The following is a 22,214-nucleotide window of genomic DNA, read 5'->3' as shown; positions in this document are numbered from 1 at the left end:
GGGAGAAGAGACCAACCCCCACCTGACTCCAGCCTCCAGTCAGGGAGTTGTAGAAGGTGATAAGGTCTCCTCTGAGCCTCCTCTTCTCCAGGCTGAACAACCCCAACTCCCTCAGCCTCTCCTCATAGCACTTGTGCTTGAGTCCCTTCACCAGCCTCGCTGCTCTTCTCTGGACCTGCTCCAGCACCTCAATGTCCCTCCTGAACTGAGGGGCCCAGAACTGCACACAGTACTCAAGGTGTGGCCTCAGCAGCACTGAGACCAGGGGCAGAATCACCTCCCTGGTCCTGTTGACCACACTGTTCCTAATCCGGGCCAGGATGCCATTCAAACTGAGAGAAAATCTGAGCAATGATGAACCTTATAGACCTCCAAGTCCAGAAAACAGGTACTCCTATCTCTCAGGGCAGATCCCCACAAAAAGAAAAGCCAGTAAGAGAGATGCTGTGCGAAACAGTAACACTGCTCTGTCAGTGCCTACAAAATACCATCTGAGTGCACTATCTTGGAGTTCAGAAGTTTTGTTTTCTTTGTTCACAGATGATTTGTTCCTTCTTTGCTTTTGCAGGACTGCAGAAGTGCCCACTGTGATGTGGACAGCTGGTCCCTCAAACCAAGGCACCCATTCAGCTAAGAAAGCTAACAGCTTTTGGTGAGCCTTCTGTGCGCATACCACGGCAAACAAACGGAGTACTGACACATTTCCAATCAGTTCCATCTAACTGCTGAACAATTCATCAGGACAGTCACTTGCCATGGCTCCACATACTGCTCCTGTTTGATTTAAATTAAGAGAAGATTTCTTTTTGTTCACCAGCCTTGCCATTACCCTGACATAGCTGCACTGTGCAATATCTGCCAGAGCCATTCATCATTTCTGCTTTGTTCACTCGGCACAACTACAGGCACATGCTGATATCTATTAGGGATGTTTCAGGCCTGCAAGTATCTAGCTAATGCCTTGAAAAAAGAGCTATATCATCATAGTGCAGATATCCCTGGTGTCACTACTGTGACAAAAGAAAGCACACAGCAACTTCGGTGAAATCAAACAAGCATTATTCTTCAGCTGTATCTTCAGGTTACACTAACCTTTCGTATCATCTTCTTATTGCCCAAATCCAGAGCAATCCTTCAATACATGGAAAGGTGTCCTTTTACACATGAAACTGATCCAACAATAGAATTACCAACATGTTCAAAATTATGTAGGAAAGTGTGCTATGGCACACTGGGAAAATATAATCTCTCGTATGCAAACACAGGGACCTAATTACAAAACCATCCCGAGACTATAAAGGAATATCTGGACTTATCAAATATATGCAAATACATTCACTGCTTTTTTCCTAGCTGCAAAATAATCTTGCAAAGAGGCTCCAATCCAAAAAGCTCAGCAGTAAAACCAGGGAGTGCTTTAGGGTAGGCTGCTGTTGAAAGACTTCCATGCCAGGCCATTCCAAAGCACTGTCATAACTTAATTTCTGAAGAATCTTTTTCCACTGAAAAATCTGTGTGGAAATGCCATGGAAGCCTGAAAAGCCTTCCAAGCAGTATGTGCAGGTCTGTCAGTGTATATACCACGTTGTGCCAGCACCACACCAGTCTCACTTGACTACTAGCTGCTTCCATGCCAGTAGCCAAGTACACCTGGCCTATTATGGAGCATTAAAATGGGATGCACTTCACCAGACATTCATAAGGAAATCTACAAAGAATTTAGCATTTCATGGCTGTCAGCATCTTGATATGCTCTAAGCAATTTTTCCTTCTCTGAAATGCAAGAAGTTAAAGCACAGACTGCAGAGAACTGCTACTGGGATCAACTGAATGGTTAGTAGGACATGAATTTACTTGGCTTTTAGGGTCTCTCCGTGCCCATGCCATGCAGCTTCTTCATCCAACTGCAGCTCCCGCAGGACACGGCTGGGTTTGTAGGCTGCATTGATCAATAATGTGAGAACCTGCAGCATGGGAGGGAAGAGCACAAAATAAGTTATTTGTACATTAAGTAACTTACTTGTATATTAAATTTGTTTTAAAGTGCCAGGGTAGAATAGGAAATTACTTCTACTCATCCCAATTTTCTAGCATCAAAGCACTCATTCACAGCAGGATTACAGATACCTCCTGATACTGCCAAAATGAACACTGAGAGCAGTTGACACTTTGGGCCTTGCCAACCTTCAGAATTTGTCTGCATAGTCACGAGTGGATCTAGCAATTTCCAAGTCATTGCCCTTGAATTACACATCACTAAATTAACTCCTGGGGCTGAATACTACAAAACTTGCATAACCTTGGCTAAATCTAAGTGATTATCTTAGAGATTGCACGACATGTGAAGATGTGCCAGAAAATGCTGCAGGATTTCGCTGCCTGCCAACCCACTACTTACAACAAAATCATACTGTGGAATCTTAAGCTCTCATCTGTTTTACTTTCATGAACCACGATAAGACCTGTAATATAACAAAATGAGAACTTTTCTGGTGCCGCAGAGTATCTTGAAGTGGTGAATAACCTGGAGCTAGTGGGGGATAGAACAAAATGTGCATTCCAATTGCATTTATGTGCTTACTCCAAATCATTCCCTAATTGGGTGCATTGGAACCTTGATGCTACAAATTTGCAGCTTCATTGCTACTAATGCAGCAGTCCAGAAATCAAAGAAAAACATTCTAAAGAAAAATATTCAGTATAATGTGAGTACCAAACTCACTCTAGGATTCACACAGTGAGCAGGAGTCATAACTGAAATAATATTGGTTAAACTTTTAGCAACTCAGCATCTGCACATCAGCAGGATTTGTGCACACTTTCTGCTTTCAGGCAATGAAGCAGACGAAACCTTCGAGGGTAAATGAAGCTGCCACAGAATTTCACATTTGCTCTTTTGCAGTTCTTACATCAGAGGACTGAAACTCCCAGAAAGGACAAGGTACTTCTCTGCAATCAAAAATGGAACTTCCTCAATAATCAGCTTGACTCTTGACAACCAGACTTGTTTTACAGCATGTCTGCCAGAAAGGTCTCTCCCAGTTAAGATACTTGGTAGGGGAAAGTAAAAAATCCAGAGACCTTGAGCTAATTCCTATATTTAAACCGATTGTTTCATGAGAGCTAAGTGTGCACACAGAGTTGGTTATGCCTTGGGAAACTTTCAGCCTCTCAGGTCAGATAATAACCATCCCATGACCTTCTTAAGGACTTCAGAAAAATAATTAATGCATTAAAGTATCTGCAAATTTGCTGTGAAAAACCTGGGGAAGAGGCTATTTGGTACTACAGAATGGCCTCTTCCTCCCTCAGTTGCACGAGAAAGCAAAACCACAATTTTAGCTGATCCTTGCAAATTGTATCCAACTTATAAAGCACAGAGAATTCTTTTCATTTCTCAATTACTGAAAACAGTTTGCTACTTCTACTAAGAAAATCTGCATTTCCTCTGTTTTAACACCAACAGTGCAAACCGTAAAGGAATTTTGAGATTATCTCCAGCTAAATTCTGTTAATTAAAACTGAAACGTTTATTACAGCTATAAAAAGACACTAACTCTTTTGATTGTGGTAATTACAGGTTACACTGTTTTAAGCTAAAATAAAATTTAGCAGCAGAATGCAGACAGTAAAAGGCTCTCATTTCTAAGTCAGACAAGAGGCTTTTACTCTTTTCAGCCATTCATGAAACAGTTCATCATCTATATTTCATTATATGCAAAAAGACCCTCTTTAGTCATTATTAATGATCCATCTAGAATTAAGGAGACACTCTAATGTTTATGACACTCTGCTATTGCAGGTGCACTCTGTAAGCAGCTCACCTCTTTGAGAACCAGAACACAGTTCCCAGGACCCACAGACTGAGGAAGCTCTGCAATCCTGCCCTTGTTCAGGTAAGGCCCTGAGAAGCACCGGTGGTTGAAGTAGATCTTTGGGCAGCAGTACTTGCCATTAATTACCACTGAGAAATAAGAAAGCAAAGACTTCAATCACACACTACAACCACTCTGGGAAAGAATCTTGCAACACATAATATTTTGTCTGCTATAAAAAAAGGAGGGGAAGAAGTCTTGAATGACATGAAATTAGGGTAGTTTCAGTGCCATATTTGCAAATGACAGCATTAATTATTTGATGTTGCCAAAATATTTTTCATATTTCACACCCATGACTGCAAATTGCCAAGCTCTAGTAAATAAAGATGGTCATCTATTGGAAAAGAAAGATTCCCTCCCAGCTAGTCACGGTATTATACCAGTGAGAACCAGAAAGACAAAGACAACCCCAACTTTCTGATACCAGGAGCAGTTCCTACACAGCAATTACAGATAAATTTTCCTGTCAAGTAATAATCTTTCCCCCAAACTTCTGCCAGCACGAGATGGCAAAGTTATTCTCCACTGCTTATCCTAGACACCAAGCTCTCTAAACCTATTAAATGGTTCAACACTGCTCAAAATTAAAGTATAATACATATTGCAATACACATATATAAAACCAATATTGTTTTACCTAGGAGTGTTGTAGCTTTTCTTAACTGAGCAACCTTATCACTTAAAGTTCTTAAATTCAGTAGTTGAAAACTGGCAGATAAATAAATGAAGTCAAATTTACATTATGACTCCATTAAAAGTCAGTTAAAATGCTAAGCAAGCACACATCATTTCTATCACACTTGCTTTTGGTGAAGCTTGAGATGTGCATTTCACTGCACACGAAACAGCGGAGGAGGCATTTTGTGCCAAATGGACAGATCTGTGCGACTGTTTCACCAGCAGATGTACTTATTCATCACATTCATTCTTGCAACAGTTTAGAAAATTATTAGATTTTGCCATCTGGCACACAAAGCAGTTTACTGTTTGAATTGCTTTTGTTTATCATGATAATGAAGTTAACACAAAAACCAGACAGACCTGCTTCCCAAAGCTAGAATCTCACTACTCCAGCGCACAGATGTAGTGTGCCTGTTACACTTCTCCCCCTATCATTAAACATAACAGGTGACAATAAAATCATCTGCACAGGTCACAGTACACATTTAGCTCCACATATCCTTTGCTGGGGGGAAATGTTCTGGTGTAAAAGTCTGGTTTCCAAGTTCAATGCACATATGAATTTCAGGCTCCGAGTGATTGTATGTTTTGGTTTGTTTCATTCTCTTCTGAAGTTCAACACATCACCAAGGGATGAAAATCTTCAAATCCTTTCCCTCTTCACTGTGTTGAACAGGAGAACTGTTAGCAGCATTTTGTCTCTGTTAGCCTGACCTCTGTGATCAATACCTGAGTCAGAAGAGTTCAGTTCCTGGTTCTTTAGTCCATCATGAACTGTCCTTGAAGACAAAATTCTGAAATGAAAAGAAGGTTGGGGAAAGGGACAGATTGTAAGGACAGTTACCTCTCAGTTACTGAAACCCATCATAACATTTTTTTTTCTCAGCCCCAGCCTTATAATCTGCATTTTACATCCCCCCTGTTTCAAAATAACAACATGCAAAATGTACTGAATTCGATTTGGAAAAGACTACTGTACTGCCAGAGCCAGCAGCAATCCCTCCTCGCTTAGTCTCTGGGCTACCATGCTGGCAAACACCACCCAAAGATACCCACAAGTCTGCATTTCCTTGCCTCCTCCTAACTTCACATTTTGTGGCACAAGGCAGTGTAGGCCTTACCTCATGCATTTTGAAAAAGATGGATTTTACACAAAATACAACCAAAATGACTCAAGTACTCTGGTAAGAATCCCAATTACAAAACATGGAAGAACAGTCTGCTCAGTATTTGAGGAGCAATGAAAACATTGGCAGGACTACTGACAGTTCTGGTGTTTGTAAAGCTCTCAGAGTCAATAAAGCCAACTGTGAGGCATTCCATGGAGCATTTCTGAGCAGGCTCACAGGAATGAGTCTCATATCCGTGACACAGTTTACAGAGGAATTGTAGGCATTAGAAGAACTCTTCTTTTTGGCTAGTCTGGGCCAAATTTAATCTTGGAAGGAATGATTAGAAGCTCATTGACTAGATGACAGCACTCACACTAAAGCAAATTTTTCTAATCAGCTGGGCAAACCCGGTTACATGTTAAGGCAGCCACATTTTCAAAGCATGTTTACAGAAAGTGCATTACTTCAGAAAGAATACAACTGAAAGGAAATCCAGCAAGTTTTCCTATTACTCACCATTACAATAAGACTCATGCACAAGTTTATAAACACAGTCTTAAGATCAGGCCTGTTCTTCTTAAATGCACTGTGATACACATAACACAATCTTCTGAATTTGAAAGACCAACAACTTCGACTCCTGAACTTCAATGACTTGACCTATTCAATAATTCAGCTGAGTTGCAATAGCATTGCTAAAAAGCAAATTCCAAGCTTTCTATCTCTTCCTACCATAGTGCAAGAGGATTTTTTGAACGTCAACAGAAACTACTGGCATTAACACAAATAGATTGTGGAATCTCTTAACCCCCAGTATAGCTCTTCTATAAAGCTAAGTCTTCCGTAATACAGCATGATTTCCCAACTGGAAAAAGAGAAAAAACCCAAACCAAATCCCAACAAAAATATAAAAGCAAAAAACCCTGGCACTTACTGTTTCTCCGGTTGAACTACTGCAATTTTTTTCTGCTTGTTTACTAAAAGGAAGAAAAAACCAAAACCAGCAAAGTATGAGAAGCAAACAAATGAAAGTCTAGTACAATATATATATAATGGACTCATTTCTTCTAAGTCATACACCCAATAGAACCTATGTTCAAATCCCCTGCAGTGTCAGACAGCTGACCCATCTGCACTGGCAGCACACTGGCCCATGTAATTTGAAATGATCCAAAAGGTTTATTTCATCTTTCACTAAAAGTTCATTAAATCAACAATGCACATCCCCAGCCTTCCAGGAAATCTCACCTTTTGTGCACCTTTATTTGCATCATAGCCACTAAACTACCTGTAATACCAGCCAAAATGGCAGCTATGCCTCCTTTACAGCACCTAAAAGTTAGGTTCTTCAGCCTAAAACCCCAGTTTACTGGCACAGCAACACTGTTTAGCTTGGAGATGGAATGAAATTAGCTGGTTAGAAACATATATAACTTAAGGCAGTTGCTATGGAGGAAAATATCACTGCAATTAAGTAAGTCAAATAGGTGATGGGTCCACTTGTTAATTCTGGCTTTCAGAATCAGGAAATAATATCAAACAAGGTAATGCAACATAGGCCTCTTTGGCAGTTTCAGGCTTCGACCCCAACAAAATTCTGGATTTTGTTAAAGCATCTTTCCTCTAAAGAGGATCCATCAGCTTCCTCCTCTGTCCTTGGCAGTGCAGGAAGATTAGTTTCTCTTGCTTTGACTTGCACTAAATAACAGCTCATTCCAACCTGAAAATTTTCTTCTCTCATTACCATCTGGCACATTTAGAAAGCTAATCCCCTTTATTTTGACTCCAAAATGTATACACACTCCACACTGTTTTGTTATGGCATTGACCTTACTTGCACAAGTCCAAGTGTAAAATCAGTATCGGGGTCAGACGCATAACAAGAACAGCTCAGCAGAAGTACATGCAGAGCACTGGGGGTTGTGTGTACACACAGATATGTTTTTTTGTTATGACCAATGGATTGCTCCCATGGGCTCGTAGAGCATGCAAGAGTCTCAAGCCAACACTGCTGGTTTTGGGGTTGTTGTACAGCTTCTGAGTGCACCTGACCTGACAACCAAGGGAACAGTTGCACAGGATCTCTGCACATGATGAATGTTTGCAAATCCAGTGAAGCCAGCAATAACTCTGCAGTAGGCTGCTCTGAAGGTCTTCCCAGCTCTATCAACCCAGCTAAGCACTGCAAACAGAACAGAACTGATACCTATTGCTTTGCGAGGAGGTCTGAGCTGATATCCATTCGTCTCACACCAACCCACTGGAAATATATTCATTGATTCCACACTCACTATACAGTCAGGGACAGGTTTCTTGGAGCCTGTTCAGTTTAGAAAAGGAAAAATTGAGACAAGTCATAAAAAATTCCAATTTGGTTAACGCTTGCTCTGTGTTTGCCAGTGAAGCTGCTTTTACTTATGGAGTATCTAGAACACAAGAACAATCATTTATTTATCCCCTTCTCCTGGCCAGATTCTCTCCTGACCTCATTTACTTCCTCCTAAAGGCTGGAGATGGGAATTTGCCACCCACAGTTTAGCAGGGATGCAGAGTGCATAGTAAGTGCATACTGATGTACTTCCAATCAAGAAATGGGATTATAATGGAGAATGGCTGACACAGACACCACTCTATTTTAATGAAGAACCTCTGTAAAAGTTTTCTTCCCAGGCCTGGTCTAAGCCTGCTCAGAATGCAAGTCACTTATTTGTAAAAATGTTCCAAGGCCCTTGCTTTCTAAAAGACTCCAACCAGCACTTTGCATGGGGCACTGACACACTGCAATGCTCAAATGCCATTTTTTGCTTAAATAAGCAGTACCAGCAAAGGCAAATTGAAAATAGACAAGGCAAATGTGGTTTTGCTATGTTGTCATTGAGGAAACTGACTTGCTGATCATACTCTGTACACTGGGCTTGCTCCAGATACTCCTCAGGTTTGGTGATGGTACTGCAGAATGACTAATGCAAACACTACTCTCTTCTCCCAAATCAGGCTTACCCTCCAGCTGAAGCCAGAGGTAAGAATCTTTCAACTTGGTGACTGTAGCAATGCAAACTTCTTCAGGATCAACTGGGTTCACAGCCTCAAGCTTCATATTCTCTTTAAATCCATGGTCAGAAGTTAACTAGGAGAGAGCCAGAATACTTCAGTAAGATATCAGCTGTGTATCCATGATAGGATATGAACAGCCATGAACACAACACAGAAAAGAGAAGATTGCAGATAATTAGCACACTGAATACAATAAGATATATTATGAACTACAAAGAATTTAAGTTTAAAAAGGCTCTCTGCAGGCAGACCTAGAAAAGAATACATTTGTCCTCAAAAAATAAGAATGCTGAGACTCACTGAAAGGATTGAGGGCACTCTCAGCAATCAGGAATTCTCTGCTGCTTGCTACCCAAGTGATAATTCTGACAAATAGTCTGACCAGGTTCTCTATTCTATCATGTTAGCTTGAAAATCCACTTTACATATGCAAATAACATTCCTGCCTCATCCAAATGAGTTCTGGCAGACAGCAAAGGAACCTTTCTTTCCATTTCACATTTTGTGGGTAAGTAGGATCCTACTTTATTCACCAATTTAGTTCACATTTATAAAAAAAAAACCCAACCACCCTAAAACATAAGAATGGATATTTATCCAGCTCTGAAGCTCCTGAATTAAAGATAAGAAGTAACAGCCAGACAGAGGACTCTTCCTCCCAGAGCCAGTCTGCAAGGTAATTACAGGATCAATACATTATGAATTCTGGAACTAGCCTACAGTGATCAACTCTTCTCAGAAAAGGGATAATAAATTCAAGGACCTGTTCTAAGATACCACAGCTTACAAGACAGAACAAGGGCAACAAGAATTCATAGCCAGCAACACCCTCTTCAAAAAATGGTAATTATTCATTTTAATTTCTTCCCCTAAGCACTGCAATAGTCCAAGTACTGTAAATGGAACTGGAAGGCAGGTGTTCATAGTATCCTTTTCTGCTTGACAAGGTATTGTGCTCTGGGAGACAGAAATACTGTCATTGAACCAACAAAAGCCCCAAATCTTGCAAGTCCTTCAGGCACTGATTAATGTAAAATGATTGTTTGGTACTAATTTAAGATGACTTGGTATTGATCAATACAATGGAATTAATTTTTCAAGCTGAAAGGATGGAAGATTGAAAGAGTACACTAAGAAAATGAAAATCAGGTCTATTAAAAGGCCCTGTTCCCACAATTACAGGACTGCCAGTGGTTGATGCTATTCTATGACTCTTCCATGGACTCTTGCACATTTCAATTTCACAAAACAAACACTTATTTTCAATCTGCTTTATCACAACTGAAACATTTGGTCCACTGCCTCCTTATCTAGGAAACTGGCACGAACCTACTTCAGTTCACACCCATTTATACTCTCTTATCTCTTCTGTTTCCTGAGTTATCACAGGTAAGGTGTTAGGGTACTTGAATGAGTCCAGAGGAAAGCAACAAAGCTGGTGAAAGGGCTGGAAAGAATGTCCTCGGAGGAGTGGCTAAGAACTCTGGGTTTCTCCAGTTTGGAGAAAAGGAGGATGAGGGGTGACCTCATTGCTCTCTACTGCTTCCAGAGGAGGGGAAGTGGAAAGGGAGGTGCTGATCTCCAGTGCTAGGACATGTGAGAACAAAGCTGTGTCAGGGGAGGTCCAGACTTGACATCTGGCAGCAGTTCTTTAGCGTGAGGGTGTTCAAACACTGGAACAGGCTTTCCAGAGATGTGGTCAATGCTCCATCCCCATCAGTGTTTAAGAGGCATTTGGACAATGCCCTTAACAACATTCTTTAACTTTTGGACCATCCTGAGGGGGGGTCAGGCTGCTGGACTAGATGATTGATCACTGTAGGTCCCTTTCAACTGAAATACTCTATTCTACTTGGAAAGTCAAAGACATGCAAAAGGTTGTTCTTCCTGGAATCAAGACTGCTATTCACGTAGCAGAAGAGAGATTTTTCTGCACGAGAGCCTTACCGAAGGGAAGCAGCTCTGGGGAGCTGCCTCAGCACCACACTGTTTGAGGTAGTCTGCCCAATCGAAGTCCTGCCCAGGATAACCTAGGAGAGGAAAAAGGCAAAGGGTTAGTTTAACAGCATGAGACTTATTTCAGACTGACATGAAATACAGAGCACTGAGATCTGTTTGGGTCACTCAAGTTTGTCAGCAGACTACAGCTTCCCCGAGCCACCTGAGGACACGCAACAGCAACCTGGAGCACAAAAAAAGTCCATCTGCTCATCAGACAAGGGCAGCAATTCAAACACACGGAAACATTCACTCTCTTCACAGGGTACAGGTGAAATTCGGGAAAAATTTCTGCAGTATTACTTCACTGATGTTGTGTCAGCTCTGAAACTTCATTTTCTTTAAAACAGAGCACTCAATATGTGCACGATATCAACACAGTACTCTGTCAAAGACATGTTACATACTAAGTCATTAAAGAGAGCAGCTAGACGTGCCAAGAAGCTCATCAAGTTTGCTAACAGCTATAGACCTGCATACGTGTTTAAAGGGAAGAGTCTTAACAAGGAGTCCATCAGGACACAGAGCATGTGTAAAATGAAGTTTCACTTTCTACATGTGTGACTGGAGCTGACGAAGATTTTAAGTTTCTGTTCTTGGAGTCCCCCTGGAATGGTGGTCATTCCAAGAAAAATTATATTCTTCTTGGGGAAAATACTTGGCTTCCCTGTGATCTACCAAAATGCAGGTAACTGAAGGGAACAGGACACAGAAGTGTGCTGATATGTCAGTGTGAGGCTGGCAGTAAATCAGCAAGGAGACAAGCACAGCAGTTATTCCACTCCCCTAACAGGGACACCTGTGACAACAGTTTAAGAAATCAAATAAAATTCCAAATCCAGTCTAAGAACGTAGTACTAATGTGACAACCTGAAAACACAAAGTTCCACCATGTCATGTCTACGTGCATTTTAAATACCAGGTGGTGGCTCAACCCAGTGGTTGAGCCACCTGTTCCAATCCTTGATAACCCTTTCCATGAAGGAGTTTTCCCTAATATCCAATCTAAACCTCCCCTGGCACAACTTGAGGCCATTTCCTCTTGTCCTGTCACTTGTTACTTGGGAAAAAGAGACCAACACCCACCTGTCTACAACCTCCTTCTTTTAGGAGTTGTACAAAGTTGTAAGGCTCCCCTCTGAGCCTCCTTTCCTCCAGGCTGAACCCATCCAGCTCCTGCAGCTGCTCCTCACAGGACTTGTGCTCCAGGTCCTTCCCCAGCTCCACTGCCCTTCTCTGGGCATGCTCCAGCCTCTCAATGCCTTTCTTGTAGTGAGGGGCCCAAAACCGAACACAGGATTCAAGGTGCCCCACCAATCCAGCCTAAATTATTCTATGACTCTACTCCTCAGAGAAGGTCTAACCACAGAAGAACCTATTTATTTCTCTCAGTTTTATCAGTGCCAGTAGGGATCAAGAGCTCACAGAGTCCAGAATGACCACCATTCCAGGGGGACTCCAAGAACAGAAACTTAAAATCTTCGTCAGCTCCAGTCACACATGTAGAAAGTGAAACTTCATTTTACACATGCAAAATTCCAGGTAATGCAGGTCAAGCAAAGTCACTTTTTGTATCTTTTCCTGCCTGAAAGGCAGGAGACAAATATCCTCCGGTCTTTGCTCTTCTGATGTAAGGAGCAACTAAAACAAAGCATTCTCAATTCTGAGGTGGTGAATAAGAGCATTGAGTCCCTGGTTTTAGAATACCATTTGACATTTCCATTTTGAGAAAATGAATAAATATTTCAGCAGCTGAGGATCACTCCCCTATTCCCTTATGTCCTGAAGCAACAATTCAGCAATCTGCCACAGTGCCTGACAGGCCCTTGGTAAAAAAATAGTTCATTAACTTCTAAGTGATAAGATATTCTAAAAATACTATAAAATGTTGGATAACAATATTCCACTCTGACCAGAAGCAAAAATCCAACGCAAAGACTACAGACTTCTGATATCACATTAATTAAGGCTGAAATCAACATTTTTCAGCCCTGGAACACACAGACCACTCGTTCCAGTGTTCAGGTTTCTATGCATGACCAGCATCCCTAGCCCCTCTCACCTTCCCAAATCCAGGCTCTTACCCAGAACACTTCAGTTTCACTTACTCAAAGCTCCTGTTTCTCAGAATTTGGTCTTTCTTATTCTTTGTGCCACTACATGTAATCCTTTTGCAAAAGTGCTGTTCTAAATGGAGTGCTCTGGGGATTGGCAATCTGCTTCCTTCAGAGAGGAGAGAGCAGGCCAAGGCTGCACAGACATACCTGGGGGAGGACTGAGATGCAGCCCATTCTTCAGGCTCCACTGCACGGGGAAAATCCCAGCGCTGTTGACATGACAGATGTAGGACTGGCTGGTCGGACGGTCTGGTCTCAGGTCATCAATTTCTATCATGAAGTATTTGTCATTGTATACCTGTAGTTAGCCAAAAGAGAACCATGGGATCTCGTGAGTAGCAGACTCTGATCTGCTGCTCCCTCTCCCCCATTTTGCTAACTTTATCAAGCAGCAATACTGTGTGATGGAAACCCTTTATCTTGAAATACCTGAGGGTTAAAAAACCATAAAACTAAAGGAGAATCTACGGGATCCATAAACCAGCACTCTTCTGCTTTATCCAGAAACTTAAAAATGCCAATAACAAAAGTTAATGCATGAACACTTAAAAAATAAGGTTATCAAGTGCTACATGAAATTTTCTCATGAAAATGCAGCGAAATTACCATTTGTGGTCTTACTGCTATTCTATAATAACAAACTGCTTATTTCCACCAGGCTGAACTGTGTCCAGGGATGGACTGTCACAAGTGAACCCACTACACTCCTGAAGTAAACAGAAGCAGGACAAGCAAATAGCAAGAAAAGTAAAACCTGATTATGTTGGACAAGTTCTCATTTCCATTTTAAACCGCTGTGTGGACCCTCCTTTGAAAATCAGACCATCTAAATGTCATACCTACATCATAATGACAAACTTTTGCAAAACAACCCCCCAAAATCTATCTTCAACTGGATACTCAGATTACAAGGGATTATATTCAATTTTAAAAATCTGTGTTTGACAATTTTAGTCATTGGATCTTTGAGCTTTATCTTTATGGAACCTTTTCCCTCCATTCAAACAAATCCAACGGCTTCACCATCAGCAGTTAGGATGCTTTATTACAGAAGGCTGTGCCCTGAGAAAGGCATACAAAACACTTCATTTGCAAACCAGTGCAAGATTTTAAGATAATGTTAATAAGGATTCCCTCAGCATTTAAGGGCAGAAGCAGCAGCAGCAGAACTGAATCTTAGCAGGACTAGTTTAAGAGCCCTGGTACCTTGAGAACTGTAGCAGGAGAGATGACAAAAGGAGCCATTGGGTCCACAGCTTCTAACTTCATGCCTTCAGAGAATGAATGCACTCCAATCACAGGCTTATCCTGAAAAATGATGTCACTGAGTACCTGCCTTTCTCTATCAAACAAGAGATGTACCTTATGTAAATCAACTGAAGAGGATGACTTGAGTTGGGTTCACACAAAGCTGAGAAAAACGAACTGAGAAACTGAAGGACTAAATTTACTTTTCAAAACATGTCAAAATTGTGGGTTTCTTAAATTGTGTCTCATGTACATTTAAATTCAGACTCACTAGTAACACTTGCTAACACTGAGGATGTAACAGGACATCTTATACATCAGGTGTAACTGTATTAGGTTACAGATTACATGTTACACATGTAAACCTTACAAAGGACACACACAACTAAAGAAATACAGTATCTCTGCACTCCTCCAGCAGGACAGTAATCTGCAAGACCAGCAGGTGAACAAGTGGAGATGCCATTATAAAGGATCAGACCCAGGGACTTTTCCCAGCATGACAACTAATGGCTCACAGAACTGTGATGGGTGTGCAGTCTGACTTAACAAGAATTATATTCTTTTTTATTATTCTATTTTAAACTAGAGTGAGAAAGGAAAAGAAATTTTAAAATCCAATAAAGCAAAACAGGGAAAGAATTTTGAGTAACAGCATCTAACTTGCCTGAATCATTTCTTAGGAATCTATTTTCACTATAACATTAACAGCATTAAACTACCTTAAAAAGATCTGTAGGAACAGATGACTCCTCCTCCTCCTCTTTCACCTTCTTCAGGATCTCTTGCCAATCTGTGTCACTCCTCAAGGGCCTAATGGCTTGAGTGAAAAAAGAGGGAAACGGTGAACAAAGTCGTCTTCCATTCTCGCTTCCTTCAGAACACGTAACAATAAAGCCAAAGGTTTGATTTGTGCTCCTCTAGCTGCTAAATTCTTATCTGCTCAGAATCTGTGCAAATGCCTTCCCTCTTTAAAAGGTACTGTTTTCTTCCATTTTTGGATATGTTATGAAAAGGGACTGAAGTGAAGCAATACTGTATCACCCATACACTGCTTTTTCTGAGAGAACAGAGATCACATCGACACCAAGGAAAACTTCTGGAGAAACATATGACCAGAAAACAAATCCCCAGCTGGATAATGCTGGCTGGTTTTATGCTTAAGCAAGCAGAAAGTTCAAGAAATGTTCCACAAGCCTGTTCCAGCTGCCTAAGTTACTCTTTTAGCATCTGCAATTGCAGAACACACACACTTCTGACAGAAAACTACTCATATCAGTGTCGTCATGTGCAAAGGATTCCTGTGAGCATATCAAAGCTCTTAGACATAAAAAGGAAACAAATCCAGTAGCTAACTAACATTTTAAAGACACTCTTCACTTCAATAGCACTGTGGAACCCACCTATCTTGTTTCTGTCAGTGATTTGGCATTTTCCTGTTCACAATCCTGATTTCAGCAAATTGGCCAAGCACTGCAAAAAGCAGTGTGCTCAGGCATTTCAACAGAATTGGCTTGGTTTCCTCAGCACAATTTCTTCTTACTGTTAGGGGAAAACATTAAAATAAACCCACAACAAACCCAACTGTTCTAAACAACCTGAACTTCCTCAACTAACAGCACAAAGTATGCCAGAGCCTTAGATGTACATTTGCCTTTACAGCAAGGCTTTAGGGTAAATGCTCAACATTTTCCAGCTTTATCCCAAACTGGGATACAGGAAACACATCACTGCTCAGCTCATAAGCCATCCATTTGTGTTCCTGCCATTTCATGCCCCACTCCTTTGATGACCTGCCCTGACATACACATGCATCAAAAATATGGTCATCTGTCACACTCTCTGCTGCTGCTTCCACACACTTCTTCCCTCGGCAGCCATTTTTAAGGACATTTTCATATCCTTAAAGAGTGCCTTAATTAGTCCAGTAGACTTGAGAGTAACAACTGCAAAAGCTCCTGTTGAGCAGTACTTCAAAATCACATGACTCGCTCCCTCCCAGGAATACAAACCTACCAAAAATAACCATGAAAGCAATTCTTTCCTTGGTTCCTTCCTTTCCACAAACAAATGGAAAGTTTTGACAGGCAAAAGCCATTTAGCAACTTTTGAATGAGTGGCTGAAATGTCTTGTATGACAACTTTTATTTTCACTTCCATTTTATAAGGTGCAATACCTGTCAGATCACACACTGATAGTGTGACTGCCATATGTACCCAGGAGGCAGATTCAGAGCAGTAAAGCAGCACAGTATTCTCTACTCTCTGATCATCACACACAAGGTAAGAGTTTTGAAGTACCTAGAGGTGGTTGCAGGCTGTATCCATGCTGAGCTGCCCAACCCACTTGGTGAAGGAAAGGGTCCAAGTAGAACAGCCACTGGTCAAATTTGTCAGAATCCTCCAGCCCTTCATATCGCAGCTTAAGTCTCCCACCAACATTTTCTACCACGTTGACTATCCAGGCTTCCAGGGAATCCCGGATGTTTTGCAGTTCTAGCCGGGAGCCTGGTGCAATGAGATCCAATGGATTTTTCCCTCTGTGAAGCTACAGAAAGAACACAAACTATTCTGTACAACAGAACAAAATGAATCCTGTACTTCCACCTCTTTAGAGACACTCTCTTTTCATAAATAAAGTATGAATACAAAAGTAAAGAAATAAATGTCTGTTACTAACGCAAGACAGAAATGACAATGCTCAGAATCACTGGGGTTTGCATCAGAGCTCCTGCACTGCCTGTAGACAGTCTCACATTTCACTTAAGCCATCATTATCGCGTTCAGAGGTATTATCACTTATATGCTCAAGGTTTGAAGGGAACAGGAATAACCTCTTTCTAAAACTGAGTCATCCAGCATACAAAGATGACTAGACAGAAACCTACAAAGACAGAAATGTTAACTGTAATGAACATGTCAATAGCATTTTCAAAAAAACATGACATTCTGTGCGTCACAACCAGACACTGACATAAGGTACAAATATTGCTTTAAGTGCAGAGGGAATACAAATTTGGTTCTACACTAGCAAAGATGCAATATTTAAGTGAAACAATTACCTGCCCATTAGTAAAAACCCCCAACCAAAACCACCAGAAGTGAAAGGAGTCAGCTGAGAAAGGGAATAACATGAAAGCCAGATACATAAAGGATTATTTCCTTTGAGCTGTATGGAGGAGGAGCAGAATAGGAGGAAGACAGAAACCTAAGGGAGCTTGACAGGATTAATGAACAGCCTAAACCTGCAGCAACAGATAAGTTTCAGGACAAAACTACCAAAATTAAGTACTATAAAAAAGAAACACTAAAGAGTAGAATTCTAAGGTCAGCAGCATATTACAATGCTCCTTAAACCTACAGAGGGAACTGAACTGACAATCTAAATAGGGGTTCCCTTAATGACAAGAGGGAAAACCAAGGCAATACCCAAGATGCAGCACTTACCCCCTCCAGCAGGTTAGCAGGAGCACTGCATGCTCCTTTCAGCACCCGCTGAAGGAATTCCTCCTGGTCAGGTATCTTGTCCTTGATACCTAAGTGAAAAGTGAAGAAGAAATACTGTGATTCTTCCTGACAGATAAAGACTATTCAGACACAAGGTATTACCATACCCTTGCACTGTCTAGCTCAAAAGAATTTGCCACACACTCACCAGTAACATCTTAAAAAAAGAAACAAAACAACGTTTTTAAAGGAGATGACAAAGCAGAAGATTTTGGTGAGTGGTGATTAAGATAACCACAAGCCTCTGTAAGAATTAGGTCTGAAAAATCTGAAATTAACCTGACTCCTCTTTGGTGAAGGAGGAATATCCTACTGTAAATCATGGGATTTCAGAAAACATGGCAGATAACCTCAGTTTGTCCCCAACCTGCATGTGGATTCACCATCCCTGGAGGTTTTTAAGATGAGACTGGATGTGGCACTTAGTGCCATGGTCTAGTAACCATGGTAGGGTTGGACTTGATGATCTTTGAGGTCTCTTCCACCCAGGTTGATTCTATGATTCTATGCAGGCTGTCTGCCAGGCTCACATAGGACAACAGCACACTTCTGCATGTACACCACTTCTGCACACGGAGCCCATACCTTCAGGCACTTTGAGAATCTTCTTGTTCTGCTCACACCAGCCAATGGGGTGCAAATCAGCTGTCATGATATCACACCAAAAGTCAGCCTTGCGGTCCTCCCCGTAACCATCGTAGCGCAACAGGAGCAGCTGCCCACAGGTTGTGATGATGGTGGCTACCCAGTAGGTGTTTTGGTCAGACTTAACAGCAACTTCTAGCTTCATTCCAGGGGCAAAACCATTCTGCAAACTTGTATCCACCTGAAAAGGAAGATCATCATTATATTTGAGGACCTCCCAGAACTTCATGGAACAGCAGGGAGAACAAACTAGACACATTCATTAGCAAAAACCTCAAGCCAAATGCCATCGAGTCTCTTCAGAGAAACGATGTCATCATGCTATGGGACCCAGACTGGAACACACACAAAATCATCATTAATGAAATCTTCTTTACATTTCAGAGTATCTTTTCAACCTTAAATCAATACCTTGACATTCATCTTCCTGCCCTGGGCAATAACTCCCCCATCACTGAAAGGCTTTCCCACTCACAGCTGGGCTGTCAAGCTCAGTAAAACTAAAGGTCAAACTCAGCAACACAACTTGGACTTTTTCTGTTAAACTGTGTCTTTCAAGCTCTTCGGACAAAGAGCCTGTTCAAAGTACATACACATGCTTTAGGTGACAATATCTCTGTCTCCTCCATCATGCTCATTTAAGAAGCTACAAACCTGCACAAACTGCAGAATAAGGATTTTTAATGTCTCAATCCAAGAACCTAAGTAATTCTGTACGTAGCACTGTTACATAAATTGCATGGAACTTAATATGTGTTTCTCAGTGAACTCATGCTTTGACAACAGTCTGAGAGTGCTGTGTATGTGGGTGTGCTGTAAGCAGATGAGGAATTTGCACAGTACTCAGACACTGAAATTTGAACTTAAAAGAGAAGGCAAAACATTAAAGTTTCCCATATCACTAACTTGTTCTAGCTCAAAGAATCCTGAAAGGGCAGAATGACTCTGTTCCGCTCTCACTGTAGTATGTTTCTGATAAATGCTTAATTCCATGGTCTCAGCCTTAATTAAAACTCTGACATGTCAATCCCCTCTTCTCCACTGACTGTAACTGGTGTTTTCTTTCTTAAGTGGCCCCAAGTTCCATATCCTCTTTGAATCAACTGCAAGAAAGGCTTTTAGTGTGATGCAGGTGGAGCAGACGTTTTCAGGGGTATTTATTCCCAGTTCTGTGCTGACGGCTCAGTAATAGCCGTAGCTATTATAGTACCATCAGCCAGCACATACTGGTTTGCTAAGAATAAAACCAAGAGAACCACATCAGAAGGAAAAGCATATGCCTCTGTTAACTGCTCACATCCTTCAGGTTAACACCCTTCACTTAGAGAAACCCCTGCCTGAAAACAAGATCTGCAGGACCCAATACCTGTAGGCATTTTGAAGTGATATTACGGAGGTCACCTCTTAAAAGCGACAGTTGTCTTGCTGAAGAGATAGTCCTAAAGACTTCATATTCTGATTCCTGAGAGAAAAGCCATGAGCATGGCACAGGGTCTGAGCAACTGGGAAATCTGTGCAGCTCTCTATACCTGACCTTTCAGCAAAGCCTCACGGCAACGAGAGCTGCATTCAACAGCAGCAGCAGGAGCTTTCCCCGCGGCCAGGTGCGTTTTCCCAGCACTGTCACTGCCGTTCCCCGGGGACACGGCACAGACCAAGCAGCTGTTCGCGCCCTCTCCTGGCAGCTGGGCCAGGCCACGCCGCTCAGCAGCTCCACGCACACCACTCGGTGTGTGCAGGAGGGATCACGGAGCAGCCCGGCTGCCCGGGCAGGCCGGGAGCCCCCAGAGCATCCTCCGTGCAGCAGCGGGTGCAGGGGCAGCTTGCTGCGGCACACGTGGGCACTGAGTGCCTGCACTGCTCGGGCAGTGCCCCTGTCCCCCACTGCCCAGCAAGGACCATCCCCAGTTGGTACCACGCCAGATCCAGGGATCTGACTCAGCTCAGAAGGAGGTAATGATAAAGAACAGACAAAAGTATTAAAAGCATGCAAGAACACACAGCAAATAAATGTGTTCAGATCATGCTGAACACCAGTTTATTTATAATACATGTTTACACACATGCAGAAGGGGCAGAAAGGAATTAAAAAAGAGCATTCAACATTTCTAGAGAAAGTGTATTTTGACTTGAGGGGGATGACAACGTTGGCATCCAGTGCAATACCAGGTTTTTGCCAAGTTCTTTTTCCTGCTACATTGTAAGCAAAACAGTCACTTTGGTCTTGATATTGTTTAATTTTTAAAACACTAGCAAATTAAACATTAGAATACATTTAATTTGAGAAGCAGCTTATATTTTCCAATGTGTCCTACTCATAGTAAGGCAAAACCTTCAGAATTAATACAAGCATACAGATATTAAAAAGTCACTTCCCCCATCAGCAAGTCTATTCTGGCTTTGCTAACACTGGCAGTGTGATCATGGGTTACATTTTCTTAACCTGACCATGTACTCTCCTACAATGCAAGTTAGTTATTTCTCACCTGCTACTCATGATGTCAGTCTCACCACTTCAGTATTTAAAAAGAACAAAACAATAACCTTACAATCGCATCCAAAATGTATTTATAGTGATTAATTTATTATACAAGTTCATATGCTCTTGTGCCAATACAGTTCTTCAGCTTAGATTTTTCCACTGTTATTTTGAGAGTACAAAAGTAGTTCCCTCTTAGCTCTCCCAACAGTGGATTATAAAAATGTCATCCTTCAAGTCAAGCAACTCGCACCACAGATCCCAGTCAGAGGGCCACAAGCACAGACAGCAGTGCCTGTATGCTCTCCACTGAAAATCACTCACCTAAAGCATCCTGGAATCACGCTAACCCTTTCCTAGGGATCCATCAGAAACACAGTCGCTATCCACTGGGAGGCAGTGAGGCTCTCCTTCTCCACCTTTTCCAACCCATTGCCTTCCAGGGGACAGCAGAAACCCCGGCATGCAAACCCCTTGCACTCCTGCATTTCTATTAACTGCACGGTCCAGGTGATGTGATGGTGATGTAAACACACTCCTCCCCCTCTGCTTGTCAATTCAGAGTCAGCAGTAACTTCTCCAAATTTTATGCAAAGCTTATTACAGAGAACATCAACACTGGTCTCTGGGTGAATTCTAAGGAACTCTGCTACCAAATGCCCAAGAGTTCTGTTTCTGAACACACAGGTATCTGTTTCCACGCTCACTGATGAGCCCCTGGCAGCAGTCCTGGACCCTCAAGCCCCAGCCAAGTCCTCCAAGCACAGCTACTCTGCTGCAGTGCCTGTGAGAGGCACCCAGTGTGGAAGGACAGGGCTGGACTTTGCCCACACCTGCTCACTAAACCTCTCTCCACCACGATGTTACTTGCACCAGCAAAACTGCACCATGTTCCTCAAGTGTAGGGATTACTAGCAATAAAAGATGTGGAATTTTTTCTAAACCTAACTGTATTTTTACCAACCGTGGCCAGAGTCACCAGGCCTCTCGCTTGACACAGCAGAGCTGGCAGAGTGCAGCACAGTGGTAGTGAATTGTTCAAAGCGTGTCTCCTGCTAATTAACAAAATGCAGTTGTAATTCAGTTGGCCAGCACTGTAAAGCTGGCATTACAATTAGTATGTACCATGTCCAAGCCATGACAGCAAACTTCTTTAACAGAGCTCCAGTAAGGTAGACCACACCACAGGACAGACAGACCTCGCACTACTGCAAAATGTCACTGCTCTTGTTCCATCCTGTGTCCTCAGTGTGGGCTGCATGGGCACCACCACTGAGTAAGCTTGCTCTTGCTACGGCCTCAGTACACTACAGAAAAACAAAGCAAGCACAGGCCCCTTCCCTTCTGAAATGAGATACCTGAATGTTTATTTGGGGAAAAAAAGCTTACAATTACATCCCAGTGTACTAAGAGCCTACACAGCTGACATATTTTAACAGATTCTTTAATGTTCTGCATTTCTGCAGGTTATCTTTGGACTCAAAATATTTTGTGA

At 41.9% G+C, this 22,214-nt stretch overlaps 1 protein-coding gene across 1 annotated transcript in view; it reads right to left on the bottom strand.

Moving 5' to 3' along the window:
• The window catches only part of SFMBT1 (Scm-like with four mbt domains 1), a 33,214-nt gene that overhangs the window by 3,437 nt on the left and 7,563 nt on the right, over positions 1–22,214 (bottom strand). Inside the window, exons 3-15 of the mRNA XM_009070281.1 lie at positions 18,181–18,421; positions 17,536–17,624; positions 16,390–16,636; positions 14,811–14,908; positions 14,047–14,148; positions 12,988–13,138; positions 10,673–10,755; positions 8,672–8,798; positions 7,878–7,991; positions 6,606–6,648; positions 5,289–5,353; positions 3,825–3,964; positions 1,855–1,964 (exon numbers count right to left, since the gene is read on the bottom strand). Of these exons, the coding sequence (XP_009068529.1) occupies positions 1,855–1,964; positions 3,825–3,964; positions 5,289–5,353; positions 6,606–6,648; positions 7,878–7,991; positions 8,672–8,798; positions 10,673–10,755; positions 12,988–13,138; positions 14,047–14,148; positions 14,811–14,908; positions 16,390–16,636; positions 17,536–17,624; positions 18,181–18,421 (1,610 nt within the window). The remainder of the gene's footprint in view (positions 1–1,854; positions 1,965–3,824; positions 3,965–5,288; positions 5,354–6,605; positions 6,649–7,877; positions 7,992–8,671; positions 8,799–10,672; positions 10,756–12,987; positions 13,139–14,046; positions 14,149–14,810; positions 14,909–16,389; positions 16,637–17,535; positions 17,625–18,180; positions 18,422–22,214) is intronic.

This window comes from Acanthisitta chloris, unplaced genomic scaffold (genome assembly GCF_000695815.1).
Source record: "Acanthisitta chloris isolate BGI_N310 unplaced genomic scaffold, ASM69581v1 scaffold29532, whole genome shotgun sequence".
NCBI lineage: Eukaryota > Metazoa > Chordata > Aves > Passeriformes > Acanthisittidae > Acanthisitta > Acanthisitta chloris.
This window is presented reverse-complemented; position numbering and strand designations above follow the sequence as displayed.